The sequence below is a fragment of the Paralichthys olivaceus genome, chromosome 4 (assembly GCF_024713975.1).
Source record: "Paralichthys olivaceus isolate ysfri-2021 chromosome 4, ASM2471397v2, whole genome shotgun sequence".
Taxonomy (NCBI): domain Eukaryota; kingdom Metazoa; phylum Chordata; class Actinopteri; order Pleuronectiformes; family Paralichthyidae; genus Paralichthys; species Paralichthys olivaceus.
Genome location: NC_091096.1, coordinates 9,946,931 through 9,969,153, shown reverse-complemented (window position 1 = coordinate 9,969,153; position 22,223 = coordinate 9,946,931). Strand labels below are relative to the sequence as shown.

Here is a 22,223-nt window from a genome sequence, read left to right as displayed (position 1 = left end):
TGTTTTCGAACGTCTGGTTTACCACTCTATAGAAGTCATTGAGAGCTTTTCATACAAAGTGGTTCAAATGAGACTCTCGATGGTGGAAGTGTGTTTGGGAGGAGACCTTGAGACGGTCCTTGGTTTGACAGGAGAGCCTCAGCAGCAGGATGTACGTATGTGTAGTAAAGATCCCTGCATTCTCCTGTGAATTTGCAATGAGATGATTAGGCCCAAAACGACTATGCACACTAAAGTTTGACCAGTACTGCCCGGAGCAGTTGCTGAATTTTAAAATGTGCTTTATTTATGAAGCTAATTAACATTTTGGGAAATATTGTATGTTTATTTGCTTTATTGCAGAGAGTTAGATGAGAGCCAGCAAAAGACTGAAAGTAGGTGCAACCACTACTACAACCACTCCGAGTGTTAAACCACCGTGACGTCGCCCATTGGCTTCTGAGCGGCTGTTTTTAAGCCTCAAGTTTGACATTTTATCTCATGACATCTCGGTTTTTTGAGGCCAGAAGTAACCATAATTGGAAGAGAAGATGGTAGGGTCTAATTGAGTGCTAGAGGACACTTCACACCCACTTACACCCACCGCCTGCACCCACTGGACTGTATTAGCTGTCAATCAAATAGTATCCACGGCCCAATGCAAAGCTTTATCTATTTAACTTCAAACTAATAATAGAAAATAGAAATATCAGGCTGTGTTGAAGAAAACTTGAAATTGGATTGGGACCATAATCTCTTTAGGAAATGTTTGCCGAAGTCATAAATCAAATGAGAAGTAGGGTCTTTTTGCCTCATAGGCCAAACAGACATCTTTTGTCAACCAGTTGAGTCGCCCTCTGCTTGACATTCAAGAGAATAAAAAATGTTTCAGGCCCTTCTTCTTTGGCTTCACTTTCAGGACCTGAAGTCCGGTTTATGCTGGAATATAAACAATCTGGTCCAAACCAAATCTGCCCATCCTGGAGTCTTACCTCTACTGTGAGGGCTTTAGGAAACTCCACAACTTTAACTTTTTCCACTCATGCTTTTTTATGATTTAACAAAATTCAACAGGAGAGAGAAGATGTAGTCTTCAGATGTAGTAATTGGCAGGTTTTTTTTTTAAACTGAGTACATCGCCAGGCTAGCTATTCATCCCTTTCCAGTTTTTTTTTCATATAGCTGTTGCGTATGTATAACGCACAAACATGTTGTGGTATTATAGTATTGGTCTTCTCATCGGCCACCCTGCATGCAAGAAAGTGTGTTTTCAGTACAATACAGTAATCGAATAATGATATGTTCGACACACAAAAATCAAGGACCCATTTTATTTCTATTTTTGATAATTATGACCTTATGAGGATATTTTATATTTGGAAAAAAATAGTTGGAAAATTGCTAAACTACCTTGATATTTTTTCCGTAGTTGCTCTTTGTTCAACAGCTGACATGATTCACAGAATTTCAAATAAGGTTTTGTTGCTTGATATTTGATGTTTACTTCATTTTGCTATTTTGGATCATAAAAAAGGCTTTTACAATTCATTTACCAACTGTAAAACAAAAATAACCCTTCCATTAAAACTCGTCTAGCTCAGAACTATGAGTGCAACAGCACAGCAGGTATAAACAGCAATTAGCCTGTGATTGTGGAAGGCTCGTGCACATCTGAGAAGACTGTGGTGTCAGGGGCGGCTGGCATGTTCTCTGCCTAAAGGGAGCACATAGGAGTGAAAAGGGACAGCGGCGGAGAGGACAAAGAGCCCCATCCTCCCCCACATCCACATCCACCGCCATCAGCCTTTGAAAGGGTCACACCAGCCATGTTCTCTGGGGCCACTGGAACGACAGACTGCATGATGGGAGGAAAACGAGTATGAGGAGAAATGGAGAGGAACGGTGGGAGGTAGAGTGGATGATGCTGCGCTTTGAGGCTCCGAGGAATCAGGGGCTAGAGAAGACATTGTTGCGCTCACAATGAGACGTGGTTAACTAAACAAAAAATTAAAATATGACTGATATAAAGCGATCCCGACTGTGAGCGTGTGTGGTCAGAATTAGATTAAAACCTCTGCACTGTCTCAGAGATGGTATTTATACGGGATCCGGTATAGACTATCCCAGAAGAGTTGATGATGCTTGATCGTGCTGTAGATAATCATTTCATACTAACTCATTTCTGCCTAAGGAGAAATATGATCTAGACTGGGTGGAAGAAAACCTATTTTCTTCAAGGCGCCCCAGAGGTCCCATTCATTTTATGGATTATTCTCATGGCGGCAGGCATAATGCACACAGCCAACTATCACCTAAACATTATACACTTTGTGGTTTGGTCTCTTACATCTTCCTCACTCGCACAAACTTCTCTGTTTGTTTGACTTAAACAAATAAATGAGTGCAATTGGGAATAAATTGGAGCTTTGATGAAAACAAAACTAAAGATATTGGTCATGGCCAAGGTCATTTAAAACAAATTTATTATTTTTCTGTTTACTCAATGGAAAAATGCATAATTCTAAGAATGCTTATGTAAAATCCGTCTGTCCTTGATGGTAAACCAGTGCCTCGCCACCAGCACACAGGTCTTTCTCATCAAGGAAAGAAAATATATCAATTAATCTACAGCCACAAGATGTGGAAGATTCAATTAATCTAAAATGTTCAACCCCTAATGTTCCACCTGCATTACTTTCCTCATGGCTTTTAACAGTCCATCTCATGCAGTGTTCATAAGAAATAAATTGTGACTGCTGAAAATGATTTAACTTTAATCGTAAAAACACATCTTTGCACAGTTAATTTAACAGATTCAAGTCGTGTGTGTAGTCATCACCAAGTGCAGCCGTGTTTCCAGAAATATTTTTACATCATACATTTTGCATGATGGTAGAACTTGATTCTCTTTTTTATTTATGTTATCAGGCTGTGGTATATGCACAGTGCCATAAGGCCTAAACTTTGAAATGAACATGCTTTCAAATGTTGCCAGAAAATCTATGGAGACACTGAACAACACTGCTCTGAGATTCAAGTGTTTACAAAGAAAGCTTTTCTCAAGGTGACTAATTATGTACTTGATTAGATAGAAGATGATCCCATGTGAAATGTCTTGATCTCAATGCAGTTGTTCATTATCAGTGTAATTATTTCAAAACATTAAAATTAATATGTGTTTTTGAGACATGGGGGTCTATAACACCTGGTGCAAAACCGGCACCAAGCACAACACAAGTTTCCTTTTCCCGTCCAGCGCCCACGTTGTTTTAACACCAAATGCATTTGGGCCCACTTAAGCACCCATGAGCATGTTGGTCTTAAAATGAGTTGTGGTCAGGTGCATTGTTGAAGCAAGAAATGAAGCAAAATATTCTGGTACGAACAATGCCGGTCTGTGCAGTAGCGTTCAGGGACGGAGTGGTGGTAGTGAGGTCATTGGGACAGTCTCATTAAAAACCAAAGTCACCCAATATCACTTCTCAATATGCTAAAAACAAACTGAAGTGAAGAAAAGAAAAAATGATTTCACAAGTACTTTGACTTCTTAGTTTGGTCCATTTAGCACTTTGTAGTTGTTTTCTTTAAACAAGTTGTACTTACTTGATTCTTGTTGTTCTGAGTTGATTCCCTCATGGTTGATGCACTTATTGTAAGTTGTTTTGGATAAAAGCGTCAGCTAAATGAAATGTAATGTAATTTCCCATCCATGAACATTGAGAGGGTGGGATATAGTATGGGCTATACTGCAGCGAGCCACAAAGTGGCACTCAAGACTCTTTGGCTTCACTTTAGGGGAGCACTCCTGTCGTTCATCTTTATAATCAGTTTATGATGCATAGTTATCTTAAGGCAGCAGAAGATGATTGTGTGTCTGACCAACCAAAACCTGGTCTGAAGGCAGTGGTACAGTATTTTAAGGGCGTATTACCAAGGTCGTGATACATAGGTGGGTGCACAACACATATACAGTCTGCTCCTTACACACACAGGTGTTCCGCTCATGCACTTTCACTTTGAGCAAATGTGTAAGAGAGCCTTCTCTCTTACTGCAAATCCCCCTTTATAATATCAATCCACCTTGGTGCAGGCTCCCCAGACCTTTACAGAGAATTGATGATGGCGCTCTGCTTGGTTTATTACACCAAAAACAACCCATGATTAATTAAGAGACTAAGCACAACCATTTTGAACCATGTGCCTGGTGCAGGGACCTTTTCTTTTCCACCATAAAATGTGCAAAAAGAAGGTCATTGGGAATAACATAAATAAATTGGTGTCGGTCTCTTTGACTGGCCTCATTTTCTCCACTGTGATGAGATCAGCAAAAATAAAATGTCTTTGAACTTAATTTTTCCCATTTGCTTTACTTCTATTCCCATCACTTTGCAGTTCTCACAGTCCTCAGCTCTGCTCTTTGTTATGCCAGTGTGGCTTGGAAACTGTTGGTGAAAGTGCTTTGCCTTGCCTCATGTCAAAACATGTGACACACCATTACATGGCTGTGTGAGGGACTAATGTGTTTGCTTGATATTCAAGGTTTCCCCTCTGTCTCGCTCTGACTGCAACACAGGAGAAGCAAGAGACATTTAGAAGCTGGTGGCTGAACTGGGCAGTGAAATCGTTTGAGGTTTGAATCCATACCAAAGCGATGTGTCTTCAGTTAAGCCTCATTGAAAACGGGAATAATATGAAATTAGTCTCTCTTAGTGAGAGGCTCTTTACTTCATTCACAGACTTGTAGTCTCTTGAAGAAAAAGATCATTAAGTGCAAAAGCAGAACCCCTTTTAACAGTTTTTATTAAAATTCAAGAAGTTGAAATATTTTTTTAAATTGAGCAGTTTACAGCTTCAGCTAAAATGAAAAAAATATATATTCAGTTCCAGTCGGAATGATTTAACAGTTGGTTGATATAAGCCTTTCAGAAACATGTCAGCATCTGTGTTAAGATAAAAGTTGTCCTATTGATGCATATTGGTAAAAATGAAGTGAGTAATTATATTTTGTGTTAATTATAGTAAACTGTAAAATATTGAACTTGACTTCCATGTCTTTGTCTGATAACGACATCTTAGGAATCATTGCTTATATCAGCTGATATATCGGGCAAAATGTTTTATTCCCTAATATCAACATTGCCTCTAAAAATCAATATGGTTTGGGCTGTACTTTCAGCTGAAGAAAATAAAGCCTTGAAAGTGAATGCAAACAATTCCCACAGCTGTCTCCACTTTTGTAGACTTACAAAGCCTGTCTGTGTAAAGTGTTGGAACAAACTGTTATGTACCCTCTCATGCATCATGAGGACAATACTGTGCTGCAGGAAGTAGTTCTGTCAATGGCTGTCAGGATAGTGAGAGAAAGACAAGTAACAGAGGAAGACAGATTGCTTGCTCAAGGGTTCATTGTACAGCAAGATGACGAAAAGAACAAGACAATGACTTCACATGATGGACGATCAGCAAAGTCTCCAGAGTTAAACCCATGGAGCTGGTTTGGGATGAACTGGCAGAAGGTGAAAGCAAAAGTGCAAGTGGCTGCGGATCAGGATTGAAACTTAAATTCAGGATACAAGATTCGATTATGACTTATTATGGTCTGTGCTTTAATTCATTAGAATATGGGATATTTCAGTCACTGGAAAAGATGAAGGATTTAAAATGAGGAAATAAGTTATTTTTAAAGCACATTTAAAATAAGGGATAAGAAAATGCTGAACTAATAAATGGGACAATAGACAATGTTTTCATGATATTGCTCCTTACTTCATGTGATTATCACTCACAAAATCACGTTATTTAGTTAAAATATCTGATTGTCTTTTGTGGTGTGCCATAAAGTGTTCTTTTTTAAAGGTAGTATCCATTTATCACTACAGTGTTGCCTGAGTGTAAACATCAGGGTTAGGGTTTAATCTTTAAATCAAGACACCAAGATGACCTTGTCATCAAGAACTTGAAACGAAATATCTTAGACTTTTTTTTTTACAGCGCTTTGACTTTTGATAATTGGAAAACCACAGGTGTCTCTCACAGCATCGACAATAGACTCTGTTCTATTCAAGTGTCTCAGTCAGTCAGTGCCACGACCGTTGATTGTGAGCCAGCACCAAGAAAATATATAAAATGAAAAAGCACTCTTTTGCAAATCCTGAGACTCAGTCTGGTGTTATCAAAAATGATTCACCGTCGTATTTTAGGAGTTATTCCCTCTGCAAATTCTCAGTATCATCATCCTATTAGTTCCCCATGACATGAGCCAAATTATAATACAAAGTTTATCGGTAAAGAGTGCAGTATTTTTCTTGTGTTGACCTTAAATACTCTCTCTTGCATATGCGTGTGTGTATTATCTATCCAGTATAGCCTGTGTATTCCATGAGCAGTAATCATTATGTGGTACAACAATGAGATGTAAAGCTTGCTGTCCTTTACTGAAATCCCTTAGGGACAGTGTTTCTGCAGCCGCTGCAATGTCGTGGACTCACAATTGCACAACTCTGCAAAGTGCTTTTAATTTGAAACAACGTGCACAGGAGGTCAAGGTTGGCAAGTTTATGCAGCCGCAGCTCAAGGCGAGAGGGGGGAGAGAGAGAGGGAGAGTGCATACAGAGAATAAGAAAGAGAAAGTGAGAGCAGGGAAGATTTAAACATCAGGTTAGTTATCTTTTTATTACATATTGATGTTTACTCAGACCGCAGCAGCGTGGTTACCCAGACTGCCCATCGGGACCAATACCAAACAACTCTGTGAAGGTGTGTCAGAGAGTGAGGACCTGCCACTGGGATCACTTTCTCTGAACGCCTGCATCCACACAGTTATAACTCAAACTGGGCTTCTTCACAAAGATGAGGAAGGGAACAAGTTGTGGGAGCACAGGTGCACACACACACACACACACACACACGCACACACACACACACACACACAAAACACCATGTTTACAACCTCAAGTTATTTCTGGTGCCACTCTGTTCTTAGTGCCCATCCCCCCAACCACCGCGCCCCTGTATCCCCTCTTAACCCCTGTTCCTCATCCCTATGGTCATTTGTATTCATCCACTTTCATTTACTGTCACCCTGCGTCAGTTGCAGGCTGCTCTGAGCTCCTTCCTAGCTTGGCAAGCTGCTGCGCTTGTTTTCTTTCTCTCCCTCTCTCTCACTTTCTCCTCCTTCCCTCTCTTCTGCCTCCCCTTTGCCCATTTCCTCTCATCGTGACAGGCTGTGTGCATGCCAAAGTGCTGCTCAATAAATAACAACCATTGCCATGCTCCAAAATAAATGCAACTGAGCATAAGACATATACTTGAAGGCCGCTTGTGAACGACAAGCACGCTCACGTGCACACATTTAATCAAAAGCTCCAGCAGAGTATTCTAATGGATCCTGGCCAAGGTCTATATTACTTCTTTCCATGGCAGCGAACCCAGTAATATCTGAAGACTCCCTGAAGTTTTACCTTTAGTGGGTCATTGCTCAGTCTTGACGCACATTGGGTTTGACTCATAATGCAGTGCACATCAGGACAGTGCAAATTAATTGTAACAACCATTGATGCTCTTTCAATATTTATTTTTGCACCATTATTTTCTCTTTGTCCTCATTGGTGTAAGTGTACATCATATATTAAAATGGTGTTGCTGGTATTACAAAAGCTTCCTGATTTAATAATAACCAACGAGAGAACACAACCCATGGCTTATTTGCAGCCTGCAGGCAGAAGGCACCTAATAACTAATCTGATGTGTAAATCTACACGTCAGTGGCTGCCCATTATTTATAGAATAACCCAGTTCCACCCCAGACACCCTGTCAGTTATATATCATCCTTTTGTTTGTGCCAGTATGTGAGTGTGTGTGAAGCAAGGGTTTCACCTTTGACCACCAGTGGGAGGGAGGGAATTAGACCACAGTCCCCATCAGGGTCACTGTGACAGCTGTGCTGGCCAACTAACTGTCCATATTATAACCTGTTTCTCTGAGAGACCAGCAGCACAGGACAACAGGAAGATGTACTCATAATAGAGGAGAGGAGACATAACAAGTAGAAATATGAAAAATTGCTGTGAGCAGGAAAAGTAGGTTAAAGAATGAGTTTTACTCAGGTAGGGAGAGAATCAGAAAGGAACATGAGGACAGATGTAGGTGGTGCCGAGCTTTCAGCCTTAAAACAAAACCACGTCCCTCAAGTACAGGAGAAAGAAGAACGAATAGATCTGTTCATTATAGAGCGATACGCTGTATCCTCAAAGTCAGCACTGTTCGAGTGCATTTCAAAGGGCTCTGCTTTGATTGTATTCCTACATGCTAGTTTTGTTGTTCTCCCTTCAGTATTCAGCTTTCTCTCGGCAGGTTTGTTTTTCCCTGTAGTTGAACAGCGGTGCAGAACAATTACTCGCTTGAGGACCACTGCCCCATCTTCGTCATTTTCTTGCACCACACTGCTCCTCCATAAAACCTGAGAGAGGCGCTGATAATTCACACTCGTCATTTCAGTTTCCCACTGTTAGACGGGTTCAATTTTGCATTTACAAGGCAGACTGCTTTTACCACGGGTTGTGAGTCATCCGAAGTGAGCTTTGCTTAAATGTTAAAACTATAAAGAAGATAATAACACAGTGAGACACAGTTTCTCAGGCGTACTGCATTGTCAAAAATGATAGTCGACAGGGCGCCTAGTACGGTATATGGAGGCTTGACTCCAGCTGCAGTGGCCACATGTTTCGTTCTGACCTGCTTGTCTTCCCTGCTCTCTCTTCCCCCTTTCATGCAAGATATTTTTCTAACCTTTTACTTTCATTTAGAGGACAATGCAAGCAAGAGAGTATGGAAAAAGGCGGGAACCAAACCTGAGGACTTACACTGTCTTATTAATAAAGTTTAACACCCCAAGATACCTTTTAAAAATGATAGAAGATACAGTATTCATGTTATTCTCAGAAAGCTGTATTGAGGTCACATGGGCTAAACTAGAGATGAGCCCTGAGTAATGTGAATATCATATCAAAGACTGATGGCACGAACGGCAACATCGCCGTTGACCCCAGCAGGCTGGTGACACACTCACTTTCCTCTGCACATCAACAAGTATCAAGTCAGAGCCTGAATCTTTCAAACAGCTGTTTACCACAAAATATTTCAAAGCAAATACTGCCACCTATTGGTCAATGATGTAAATTCAGTACTTGACTCTTCAATACGACCTGCTTTCATGGTGTTCCCCAGCAAGAGCATGTTGAGGATTGCTACCACATATTTACATTAATGTCTCATAATTCATAAAGACTAAGGCCATTTGCAAATTGAGTATAAATATCAATTAAGCCTTTTTATACCCCAAAAAAATCTGATGTAGGGGAGATGACTTGGTTTTGTAGATAAACCTTTTGGTAATTTACAGTTGAATATATATTTCCAAAGATGTGTACTAAAACAAAGTCTGACTACTGTTGGCATGCTCAAGTGTCACTCGTCTGTGTTGAAAGTTACACTTCAATCCAGCAATCTATTTATAAGAAATTGTTGTGCGTGGTTGCATTTGAGTACAACGGTGCAGTGTTATTTTTATATTACATTTCAACAGCAAGGCAATTTTAAAGTGCTCAGCATGAGATGTTAAAGGCATCATGACAAATTACAAAAGCAACATAAGAAAATACAAAAAGTAAGAAAGAAAAGAAAGAGATAAAATGAGATGTAAAGAAATAAACAAATAAAATAACAAGAACATAAGTACTGTAGTGCAAAAATGAGTAATTATTTGATTTGATAATAGGCTGTGGTAAACAGGAAAGTCTTCAGCAGATCTGCAGTCTCAGGAAGTTTATTTCGAATAAATAACCAACTTTTTTTTCTCTAATAATAATGTATTAAATCATTTGCATTAATAACCTCTTGTTAATACCACTGTGAGTTTTAAATAAGCAGAGATGTGAAACAGTCCATTTGTGAAAAGGCCTTTTACCAAGAAATGCCTCCAGCTTGAGACAGTGCACATTTCTAAATCATAATCTCGATGAATCGCACAGTGGCAGCAGATGTCCACTTGAGGGAGGCAGAGCTGCATCAAGTCTTGTTGGTAATATTTAAGCCTGTGAGGACTTGGGTCAACATAGAGCTGTAGAGGAATTCTCATTGACTCCGATGGTTGAAGTCCTCCTGTTTTCTGCCAGCTGCCCCTCTTCTCCTTCTTAATCCTCTTTGAATACTATTTCATCAGTCTCCTCACCATCCATATACAGTATGTGCGATTCATTTTCAGTAAGCAGGTGGAACCTATAGCAACAGGCCCACTTAAAAATCTTAGCCATCTTGAATATCATCAGACATGACATGAAATGAAGTAAACTGATTCAAGTTGAGTGTCACGCAGAGAAACCTTTTGCCAATAACGCTCTAGACTCCAGACTGTGCAGTCAGAGGTGACGGCATTCTGTGTGCTGCCAAAAGAAAAGCGTCCAGTCTGTCAAGATTGAATCATATCTCGCAAGGAGCCTGTGGGCAACGAGCTCAGATCTACATAACGTACGATCAGTACCCTATCTAAGCTATCTATACAAAATGAAATCTATTCAGCAGAGCGTTAGAGTCTCTATTTTGTCACAAAGAGTTGTATACAAATAAGAAAATACATAAATAATTTATAATAATAAATTTAAGTGATACAAAGTATTTGTAGCAAGAGCTCAATGACTGGTTGGTATAGCGTTATTATAGAACTAATATGGAGGTGAGAGCAAATACTAATCTTAACCTTCCTTCAGTGTTCGCTGGAGTGTATCCTATGTGTCTAGTATTTTATTGTCTGGCTATCCAGTATGAATCATACATCTCTCATCCTTTAGGCTAGCACACAATGTACAAGGCTTGAGACCATATCATCAACTCCTACACAAAATGAATTCAAAGCTTTTCTTGAGACACTCAGAGAGACATTCATATTTGAGCCCTTGATGTGTATTTCTTTCAGATTGGACTCTTATATTGGACAAAGTATTTTTTTGGAGGGCTGTTGGATTAGATTTCACTGATGTGTGTTTCTACTTGTGCCCGCTCTCAGGAAATTTGTGTGGCTCATATCGACTGTTAAGTATCAGACTGGTCAGGGGTGAATTAAAGGTTTACATCATTGTTTTCACAGAGCATGTCAGTGGTTGTGAGGTGTTGGTCTGTATGCGTGTCTGCCATAAACACAGATACAGTTGTGTCCTGCAGATTAGCTTCCCCTTTCTTGCTTTTGTTCCTCCAGCCCTCTTGACAGATCCATGTGACCCTCTCCCTCCATGTTGCCCCTGGTTACCAAGGGGAAATGCATGTAGACGTCATGCGCAGCAACAGCGAGAGCTCAAAAAAAAATTGTTTTACAAAGAAAAGAACACAAAGAGACAGGGATAGGAGAAAGGAAGGCAAAGACGGAAGTATATGAGAGGACACGTAGTATATATATGTGTGTTTATATGCCAAACCTGTTCTGAAAGGACGGCGTTATTATCCTTTGTCTGTTGTAAGGTGATGATGAATTGCAAGCTGTCAAGTGAAGGCCAACCACCCTCCATCGCTGTCATGGCTGAAAGTGTCTGACTGACTGATTGTGTTGATGACAAGGCAACTGCAACAAACAGCCAAATCTTCAGCAACTCCTATTCATTCAGCAAGGTTCAACACCCCCAATCAATTTCAACCTCTTCCTCACTTCACCTTCAGATATATGTTTCTGGTTCATCCTACATTGAAGTGGCAGTAGCTGGAGGTGAGGTTTGTCAGTAGTGGCTGTGTGAATCAATGAGCTGTGCACAAGTCAACTGATTATGTTGACTTGTGCACATAAGCTTATGATGAACAGGTACGGGAGTGGTAGTCCACTGATTGCAGATGCTGTTGTTCTCTCAAATTTTCTTTGGCAGCTATTGAACTAACTGGATGTTCTACCCAAGTAAAGTCTTTAGCCGTGTCCCAATTTAGGGATTGCATTCTTCAGAGGCTGCATTTGAAGACCGTCCCACTTTGAAGGATCCTTTCAATGTGGCCGAGAAGTGCGTCCTTCAATTCCCAAGCAATGAAGGATGCAATGGGTGGATCCTTCATTTGCCAAACTATCCCAGGATTTATTGTGACAAATTGCTTCATTGGTATAGCTAACGATAATGTTTACAAGGGGCCATTAAACCTCAATTTTTGTGAAAATATTTTTGGCTTTACGCGAAAGTGATGTTAGCTAGTTAACTGAGCAGGTGACTGAGCTATAGTGCAGTAATGGCAGGAAGTTAAAAAAATAAATCCTTATTCCAAAAGGAACCTGATAACATATAAGCAATCTGCAAACTCTTCAGGTACTGAGCCGACACATCTCCTCTTGTCATCTCTGGTCTAATTTATAACTTAGGAAAATTGGAAAATGTCCATACTATGGCATTCCTGTTAATGATATATCCTCATTATGTTGATAATCCATTTGCAAACATGCTTTCTTCAGAATGCATTAGCTTTTTCAAATGAGAAAAAATGTAATTTCTATGAGACTGAGTTGTGCGAGGAGCCATTACAGGTTGCTGATGCGGGCTGGTATGTGACTTACATGGATTTCAGGACATTCTAAGTAGTTGCTAGGGTGTTACTAGGTGACTGCTGAGGTCTGTAGCTAGTTCTTGCGTGATGGTGCTGAAGTGGTTTCTATTGGTGAGGTTGTAACTGTATGGTTGCTTGGGTGGAAAAAATCTTACCAGCTTTCCTGAACATTGTAAACTTTGTGTCAAGTTTGTACTGTATTGTGGCGAAGATATTATTATGATTTCAGTTTATTTGAAGTATATCTTACAAAATAAAATGGCAAAAAAGAAAATGTAATGTATACATTACCTACATCTTTCCTAGTTTAATGATAATTGGAGAACATTACATGCATGCTAAAGGTTTTGATAAAAAATTGCAAAAATGCCACATTTGTTATTTGGCCGATCCACCGATCAGACTGCAAAGATTGCCTTTCTTCTTTCATCTAACACAAATCCACAATGAGAGATAAATAGGCACGATATTTGAAACTCTGATTTTTGGTTCCCTAACAATGTATCCTATTGACATTCAGTGCCACCCACAATTTGATATTTTCTGTTTAAGAGTGAAATTTAAACACCTGCAAATGATGCCACTTACAAAACTGATGACACTCCCACCAGACTGAATTTTGGTAAAGAAAGTTTAGCATGCCAACATGCTAAACTAAAATGGTAAACAGTTTTATTCCAACGAAACAACACCTTTGTGAGACAGCTACAATTTGAAGGCTCCTCCGAATGTGTCCCTCCACTGCAGAGCAACGGAGGCTCAACTGGGTGGATCTTTCCCTGCCCAACATATCCCATGATTCATTGCGCTTCAGTGACAAAATGTTTGTAATGGTGGCAAAAAGTGAGGCGAAAACGTGTTTTTGTACTCAACCGTACCAAAGGTACACATGTTAAAAAAAACAAATTTTCAACATTTTTGTTCAACCGAAGAACGTTGCTTTGTTGCTAGGCGACGACTGTAAAGGTGGGACAAGCTGGTGATGCAATAGGAAGACCAGACCTTTTCATTTGGGTCCAGCAGAAGTCGTCCAGGATGTGGACGATTTTCCTTAATGGAAAACAGCTAACTGTTGGCTAGAACCCTAAATTACCACATACTAGCGTGCGTTGGCTATGCTTGAGAACGCCACACTAACAAACCAATAATGAGTTTTTGTTGTATTCATGTTTTCAAGTGGATGATTCAGCCATTAGTTAGGCGGTTGCGCTGCAGTGCATGTTTAGGAGCTGGATATATATACATTAAACCGACACCTAGATAAGTGGTTAATATAAGAGCTGGTTAAGGCTCCAGTTTTTAAGATTTAGGTGAAAGGGATCTTTTAGCAGTAATTGAATATAAATTGATGTTGACAATGACAGAAATGATTTTCATGTTTGGAAGGGGAGGGTGAGGTGAGGGGTATTCAGCTGCAACACGTAACTTCACAAACAAATTCTACACACTGAACCTTTATGGCAGATAAGCTGCTGTTTGCTATGCTGAAGAGGGAAAAGGCTAGAGCGTTAGCATATTAGATTCAGCAGCCAACGTGTCTACCCTCATTTGAAAAACTAATACAGCGAGAGGGAGTGGCCGACACTGGAAGCAATAGCGAGGCTCCTAGGTTTTCAATCATATGCTCGGATGCTGGTAAAATGCAGATGCAAATTTGTGCACATGAACACTCATCGGTGTACACGTGACATCATTTGCCGTTTCTAGGGACGTCATCTCAGGCTGAGTCTGGATTCACGGTTACTCAATAACTAATGGGAGCTTTTAGTGCGGTCTGCTGCATTTAGAAATGCTCCCTCACAGCCGCATGTGCCTCAACTTTCAGGCGCATGCATGCATACAACAATTTTCACAGTGTTACTGGAGCTTACCATATCTCTCCTCATACCTCCTTGTTTTTCTCCTCTTTTGTACACACACACGCACACACACATACGCACACACTCCTCAAACACTCGCTCACGCTCCGCTCAGCTCCAAAGGATCAGTAGCTTATAAACTGGCTGCAGTCAGCAGTCAGTCTCTCTGCAGAGGGAGGCAGGATAAATTGCTTCGCCTGGATGAAACAAAGCTCAACCGAGCCTATCTGGACTGAACCATACTGGACTGGGGCTTTTTGCTGGAGAACCACCTCTGGTTCCTTTTTTGTTTTTTCACCAGACTGGGCTCCAAAAGACAGAATTAGTTGAGCTAAACTCATGTTAGGCTTGCTCTCACTGGACTGTGTTTAAGTTTGCCTCCAGGCCTCGGGGGAGAAAGGGCTAGAATAGATGGAATTCCCTGTTTTTTTTTTTGCATCCTGCCCTCCCTCTATCCTTCTTCCATCCTCCCCTTATCTTCTCTCATGCACTTTCACAGCAGACATCCAGTGTTGCAGAGCAGACAAAGGCAGCAGCTCTCAGTTCTTCTGTTCATCTGCTGCCTCATTAAAAGACGCTGACGGAGAAAGAGATCAAGGATTTTTATTCTTTTTTTTTGCTTTTGCGTAGAAGGACCTGCTGGTGTGAGGAATTACTCGCAGAGCGTTTCAGTTTATCACCCACAGGATTTTTTGATGTTTTTTTTTCTGTCAGATTACAAAATCTTGATGAAATCCTGGGACTCTCACAGAAAAGAACCAGGTTCTTAGTGTGCGTATTGCTTTATTTCTGATATAACTTGGCTTCCTACTGTTCACTCATTCGGCTGGTGCTGGTGGTAGTGGTGGTTAAGCCGGGGCAGGCATGGCCCAGCAGGCAGGCATGGGGGTGACCCACCAGGACACCCTGGCAGTGCCCCCCATGCCCAAACACTCCGGCCTGAACGAAGACCTGGTGAAGATCCTGCGGGAGAACCTGCTGCAGCCGGAGAGACCACGGGGACACCGGCGGTCGCCCTCCTCCATCTCCCCCCGCCTGTCTCCACGCAACTCTCCACGTCTGCTTCGCCGCATGCTGCTCAACAACAACATCCACAAACAGAGGCGCTTCACTGTCGCACACACATGGTGAGAATCAGATGCGTAAGATATAGCGACTGGACTGAAAGATTGATTGCTGCTGAATAGGGGGAGCTGAATACACAAGTGCACACGTGTTTGTCTTTTGTCAGACAACATGTGGTTTAAACCACACCCATAGCAAACTTTCAAGGTCAGCACTGTGTTTGTTGAGCGCTGAGTGCAAGGGACGTGGCGTTGTGATAAGCCAGCGTAATTAAACTTTATTTGCATTATTTCTTGAATGCTTTTTTCGCTCGGTGGCAGGAGTGTGCATGAGCAAATCTCCCTCATAGGTTATGCATGTCATATCTCCTAGGAAACCCTCTTCCCGCCTTGGATAATGAGTTTCTTGGTTGCTCTTCCTTTCTGTCCAGCTTAATCTGGTAATGTCTCTCCCCCTCCGTTTCCCATTCTTACTCTTCTCATTCCCCCTGTTTTCTCTGCCCTCCCCCTCCCGTTCTGCCTCTGCTTTTACCTCTGTGCGATGTACAGTAGTGCAGTAGCTGCCTGTCTTGTTAGATAGAGTAGAATCCATCCATCACTGTATTTCTCCCTGTTGGCTGTGGTTTTCTCTCCACACCTGCCTGCATTTTTTGACTATTAATTTAATCTTCTATTCTTGGCTGTCTATCAGCCTCCGTTGCACTCGCCCACGCCTCACGCCCTGCCTCTGTCTCATATCTATTCCCCGTTCTCTCTCACCCCCCTCCCCATGCTCATTTTCCCTCCCCTTTCACCATTTTAGTCCCCCCCCCCCCCTTCGCCCAGCATTCTCATCGCCTCCATTTTTTTAAATAACTCATCTCCCTTTCTATTCCTTCTCCATTTCCCCCTGCCCCTCTTTGTCTTTGAATTTCTTGCATCCCACTTTTTCTCTCCTCTTACTCCTCATCTCTTTCATAACACATCTTCCTCCTGGCATCTGGATCATCATCTCATGATGCAATTGAAAAATTCACATGCTCTCTCTCACACACACAAACACACACACACACACACACACAAAAACACATTTCCATTTCTCTAATTTATTTTACTTTTTGCTTCTACGTCAAGGTTGTGCATGTAATTCCAGTTTCCTTTCATATTATTCTTTAGCTATTCTCTCATGTTTTCTCAAATTTTATTACCCCGTTTTCATTTTTTATTTATTTCTCTTTTTGCATTCATTGCCCTTTACTTCTTCTAAATGATGGAACTAAGTGCAGGGGGATAAACAGGATGTCATAGCACCTATAGATTTTTGCAATTGCCTTCTGTTTGCGTGTTTTATTCAAATTATCTGTGTGCAAAATTACAGGGTGCCTGTGTGTATGTGCAAAAGTGTCGTTTTTTGAATGGTTGGTAATTCAGATTATATAATTTCACACAGCTCCACCACCATCATTCTCTTTTGTGCTGGTATTAGTAGAAAGCTATTTCTCACAGTTCTATATTAAGAAGCAGAACACTTTGATTCTGGAGATGGATTCTCCCTCTTCTGTTGTGACGTTGAGCCTTTCCATCAGAGAGACAGTGAGCCTTCTTTTCAAGAAAGCAGCAGGGGTGAAAAGAGCAAGTAGTACTGAAGACATGAAAATGCATTTATCATAGAAACTGTAGATAAGAAAATAGCCATGATGTGGCATATGTCTTTGTAGATATAACATGGGATATCAGGCTATTCTAAATGTAGAATACATTGTTTACCCACTGATTTGTCATATCATTTAATTAGGCCACACTTGCTCTCTCATGGGGATCTACTGTTAATGTGATTTTCAGAATGATGTAATATCAGGTTGCCTCAAGAATTTATTCCAAGTATGTCTGCTTTTCTTTCCTATTCTCAAATATCTTCATGCACACCATTGCTTTATATAATATCCCTAATACTCTTTGTGAAGAATTTTACCATGAATGGACCAAACCAACAATGAATTAATTCTGCTAACAAGTATTGTCTGTGCTGCCAATGCCAGATAGTGATTATGTCCCCGGGCCCTAGAACGCTGCTTTCATCCAAGAGATATTAAAAGGCACATAAAATAGCCAGACTGAAATTGCATCCTGAAGCTTATTAATTGACATTCTGCCACAAAGCTACGCTGTAGAGATTAAAATGCAGTTGCAGAGTTCTTTCTGAATAATCAGCACCAGCTGTTTTATCTGTATAAAAATACTTTTTTATTAGTTTGGGCAAACGTGGTGTTTCTGGTACACAGATTGGGGCTCCACAAACAAAACCTAAACTCCTAAGCCTCTTCTCCACTAAACAACAAAAATCATTTTTTGTCTGCAATGAGAAAGCATACAATCGGCATGATCAAATGACTGCACACGCTTTCGGTTATGGCTTCGATTGTCAGTGATGTATACATGAGACCTGGGTGAACGGGCACATTTCTTCTTCACGCTCTTTATTTTGTCAGTCTCGAAGCTGAAGCTGGAACTTGTCCTGCACAGTGTTATGAAGCGTATTGAACTTCTGGGCGTTGGCCCGTAAGTAGCTACAAACGTTTGTTTACTTGTTTTTGACGTATTAGAACAGAACAGAAAGGTAAACTCTTCTACTGGCAATGGTAAAGGAGACAATCACCATTACCATCATTTTTAAAAAGCTGCGTATATAGCCGCTAATTTTGGTTTCCTATGCAAAACTAAAGCCTCCGTTAGACTTTAAATCTCCATTTAAAATGTCAGTGTTAAATTATTGAATCTCATTGCCAACACTCTCACTCTTTCTGGTGCTTGGCTACAAAAATTCAATGCAACACTTTTCTGTTTCCGCTCACACAGTCCTCGTCGTCAATGTTTGATGCTGTTGGCCTTCACATGTGCATGCTGAGCAAAACCTCTAGAAAGAAGAAATGTCTTTGCCTCTGTCTTTGTGTATCTGGATGTTATATCCGTATTTTCTTAAACAATACAGGAGAGAAAGGGTAGAGAAAGGCAGCAATAAGAAAGAACAATGAGCACTTGATCACTGTCTAACCTGTTGGTCATGTACCCGTTCTGGGTCTTGACATTTGGAGAAAAAGCAAAACAAGTGGCAGACAGAATACCAGACAGAGATAAAGAGAGAGTGGGAGGTTTAGAGAAAAATTGTTGTGTTCATGCGCACATGTGTGAATGGCAGAGACAATTTGTTTATAGCTGAGAGAGAGAGAGAGAGAGAGAGAGAGAGAGAGAGAGAGAGAGAGACCATCAAATGCCTGTAAGCAGTCGGGAGCTTGACAACTGCAGTGTAATTTACTCCAATCACCTCCTCATTGTTTTACAGCTGCAGGGAATCACAGGGCCGCTGCGCTGTAAATCTGGTGACATACACAGCCCTCATTGGCTCCACTCCACACTTCATTAACAAGACAATCCTTCTCTGTGGACCGACTGGCCTGGTGTAGTGCCTCGCCTTTCTTATGGGAGCAATGGCGTGAAAACCGTACGCAAATTGTTTTACAATCACTTTGAGGACACTTTGGAGAATGCGTCCCAATTGCTGATTGGCGTTTTTGCTCTGAATGAATTTGGGATTGTTTGCAAAAACTTAAAGAAGGTAATTATTTTTGGGGGGGAATTAATAGAATGTAATGATTTTCTGAGTCCAGCGCTTCTGCTTATACAGCAAATGATTTAACTCCATATATTCCCCATTGTTGACTAAATGTAAATATGGTTTAATGGAATTTTTGAGCTGGGCTTCATTTGGCAGAGGGGTTTAGCGGGTTCTTACTCAGTTGTTGCCAGGATTATTCCAACCTAAGCTGCAGCACTACCAACACTCCAACAGCAGCAGAAGCATTAGTGTGGCTTTCTGCATTGGAATTAAAGGGGGTGCCTGCAGAACTGGGTGTGTTGTCAACAGATTTAAGACTCAGTAAAAGATTGTGCCTCACTATGAAGGGATATATTGAGGATTTGTGCTGGTTTTAATGACAACTACGGCCCATTAGAACAGGCAGATTTGGAAACATGCAGATTTAATGGTATTTGATATTTAAAATTCATATTAAGTCATTTTCAGACATGTCTTATATATATGAAAAACACTGTTGCAGATTGTTTGTGTCAGACGTGTTCACAACAAAAGGAAAATGTCCAGAACATTTAGGCGAGGAGGGGCATCTGGATAGAGCATGTAGGAGTAATAATGAATAAATTCCACTGCAGAAATCACTTGTTTTTGTTTACAGCGTGTTGACACAGCGTCAGCCAGTGTCTCTCCATTTCGACAACTTCGTCAGCTTCTTCTATGTGCATGGCGCTTCTTTTTCATCATAATCAACACACCCACCACTCACTCACTCCATTTTCCTGCTGTATTCTCACCTGAGCTCACTTTTTCACATTATCTGGACATTTACCAGGGGGCTGGCTGGAAAAAGTCCAGAAAATATCCACAGCAACTGACTCACACATTTGAGTTCTCTTATACAGCTCCTATGTCAGGAGTTCAGTTCATGTCTGTAAGCAGCTTAAGATGTGTGTCTCTTTATTTACAGTTTGAGTATTTGTGTTTTAGAAATTGTGACTCTTATATTATCAATATTCCATTATCCCTAACATACATATTTAGGGCTGGACCACAGAATGTTTTTCTGTATTTCAATGTTTTTTTAGGACCTAAACACACTCAGGAACCCACAAAACTTTGCACATATGTGTGGTCTGGTGAAAACTTGTGTATTCTCTGTCTCTCACACATGGGCGTGGCGGAATGGCTCGATTCTGCCCCCTCTACTCCCCTAATTATGAATCAGTCTTGTGATAGAGAACAGCAGGAGGTTAATTTGCTTTTACGAGTCATGTCTGCTTCATTAGGGCGGCCATGTCGCACATGAAAAGCGTTTGCTCTCCGCTCGACAAAGGCACACTAAAAATAAAGCTGGGGCTGAATGGCATACTCTCACCTTCAAGTAACAGACAGAGTGACACTCGCACTGAGTCTTTTTTTTTTGTTATTCTTTCCACCAGAATAACTCTGTTGATATCCTGTTTTCAACTTTCCTCCTCGCTGACCCTGAGGTATTTTTAATGCTGTTGCACAACAGCGTCTGATGCTGCATTGCAACAGTGCAAGTGTCTCTTTATGTAACAGGAGAGGGAGATTTTAGCAGGGGGAGAACAGGTGGCTCTGACTGCTGGTGCTGATGCCTGTGCTTCTCCTCTGGCTGAGTGAACCAACTGGGAAAGTTTTGGTAGGGATGTCTGCAGAGTTGTGGAGAAATGGAGTGATGGATTGATGTATAGCAGGATGAGTGATTGATAGATGGATGGATGGATGAAGGAAGGAAGGGTACGGTGGAGGTAAGGAGAAAGGGCACAAGAGAGAGGGAGAGTGCAGGAGTAAAGAGGACCTTAAGCTAATCTGGGCTGAGCCCGACTCCCTCTTCTCACTTTGTTATATAATTCCTTACTGTACGTCTTTCCTGCTCCCTCTCTCCTCTCTCTGTGCCCTTTATTTATTTAAGGCTGCTAGTGTACTTCTTCCAAGGCACTTCTTTAACATGCCCTTCAGCGAAGCCCTGAAATCCCAACTGCCCCAGTGGCTCAAATACAAGATGCTTTTTCTGTTGATACAAATTAATTAAGAGGTGATTTGTCCATCGAGGTGTTTACAAGTGAGTTGAGAGCGAGTACACAGAGTTTTCAGCCATTGCTAAGTACATATTCCTGGGGAAATATTTCTGTAACTACCTCTGGCTGTCTTTAGACAACATTTATATTAAAAGTCTGTGCCATTTTTCCTGCAGTGTTATTTTAGTATTCCCAGCCTCCCAGTCCATGGTCCATATCTTCATGTCTTTTGTTGACAGTGCATAGCTTTGTTTAAATAATTACCTTTTGATCCATTTGAGGTGGCCTTGGTCTGCAGCTGTCATCCCGCTGTGCAGCAAGGAGGATTCTCCAGGTTTTATCAGCCCAGACACGGCTCTCCACCCAGGAGAATAGAGTGCTGTGATTTGAATACATAAGAGCGTTTGAGCAGTGCTGCTGCCGCCGCCCCTATGCTAACCGTGCAGGCTACAAGACGCATCAGCACAGACATTTTGATTTGAAAAAAAAACCACATCCACATGATTTTGCATGCGCACACACATTATGTGCACTCACACACACACATTATGTGCACTCACACACACACATTCCGCATGATTCCCTCACTATTAGAGATTAGACAGGACACTGGTTATATGACTCAGCTTTGACTTTGTATTCTGAGCTAGTGGCTGAGATGAATAAGAAAACTGAGATTATATAACAGTGTGACTGAGAGAGTCTGTGAAAGAGAGGAGGATGAGTGAGGTAGAGGGGGATTAAGGAAGAGTTTTTGTTATGTTTTTAGATTCCATATCCAACAGACTAAAACATTTCACTGGGAAGCCCTCCACAGGATTACAGCTTTAATCCAATCATCACATTTAATGTGCTGTTATAGAACAACACAGGATTAATGTGGAAATTATAAATACATCACTGCCTCACTGCCACATAGTTTTACAAAAACTCCTGATGCTATACACTAAGATGTACATTGTATTTGAGTTAGTGGGCAATGACTGACTTTGATTGACTGCAGCCATCAGCCATACATAATCTGAGGTAGGCCTCTGCACAGAGACTGATGCTCCACGTGTAGTGCACACCACCACAGAAAACCTTTAACAGAAACTCTTCAAAACTCAGTTATATCAAGAAGTGTTTATTGACTTTAGAAAA

General features: G+C 41.0%; 1 protein-coding gene across 4 annotated transcripts in view; it reads left to right on the top strand.

The window, feature by feature from the left end:
- pde4d (phosphodiesterase 4D, cAMP-specific) overlaps positions 1-22,223 on the top strand; it is a 166,018-nt gene that overhangs the window by 64,350 nt on the left and 79,445 nt on the right. The window contains exon 1 of one of the 4 annotated variants that reach the window (XM_069523628.1): positions 14,566-15,530. The exons of the other annotated variants lie outside the window; for them this stretch is intronic. Within the exon in view, the coding sequence (XP_069379729.1) occupies positions 15,268-15,530 (263 nt within the window). The 5' untranslated portion in view covers positions 14,566-15,267. Of the gene's footprint in view, positions 1-14,565; positions 15,531-22,223 lie in introns of those variants that run through there. 4 annotated transcript variants of the gene reach the window in all.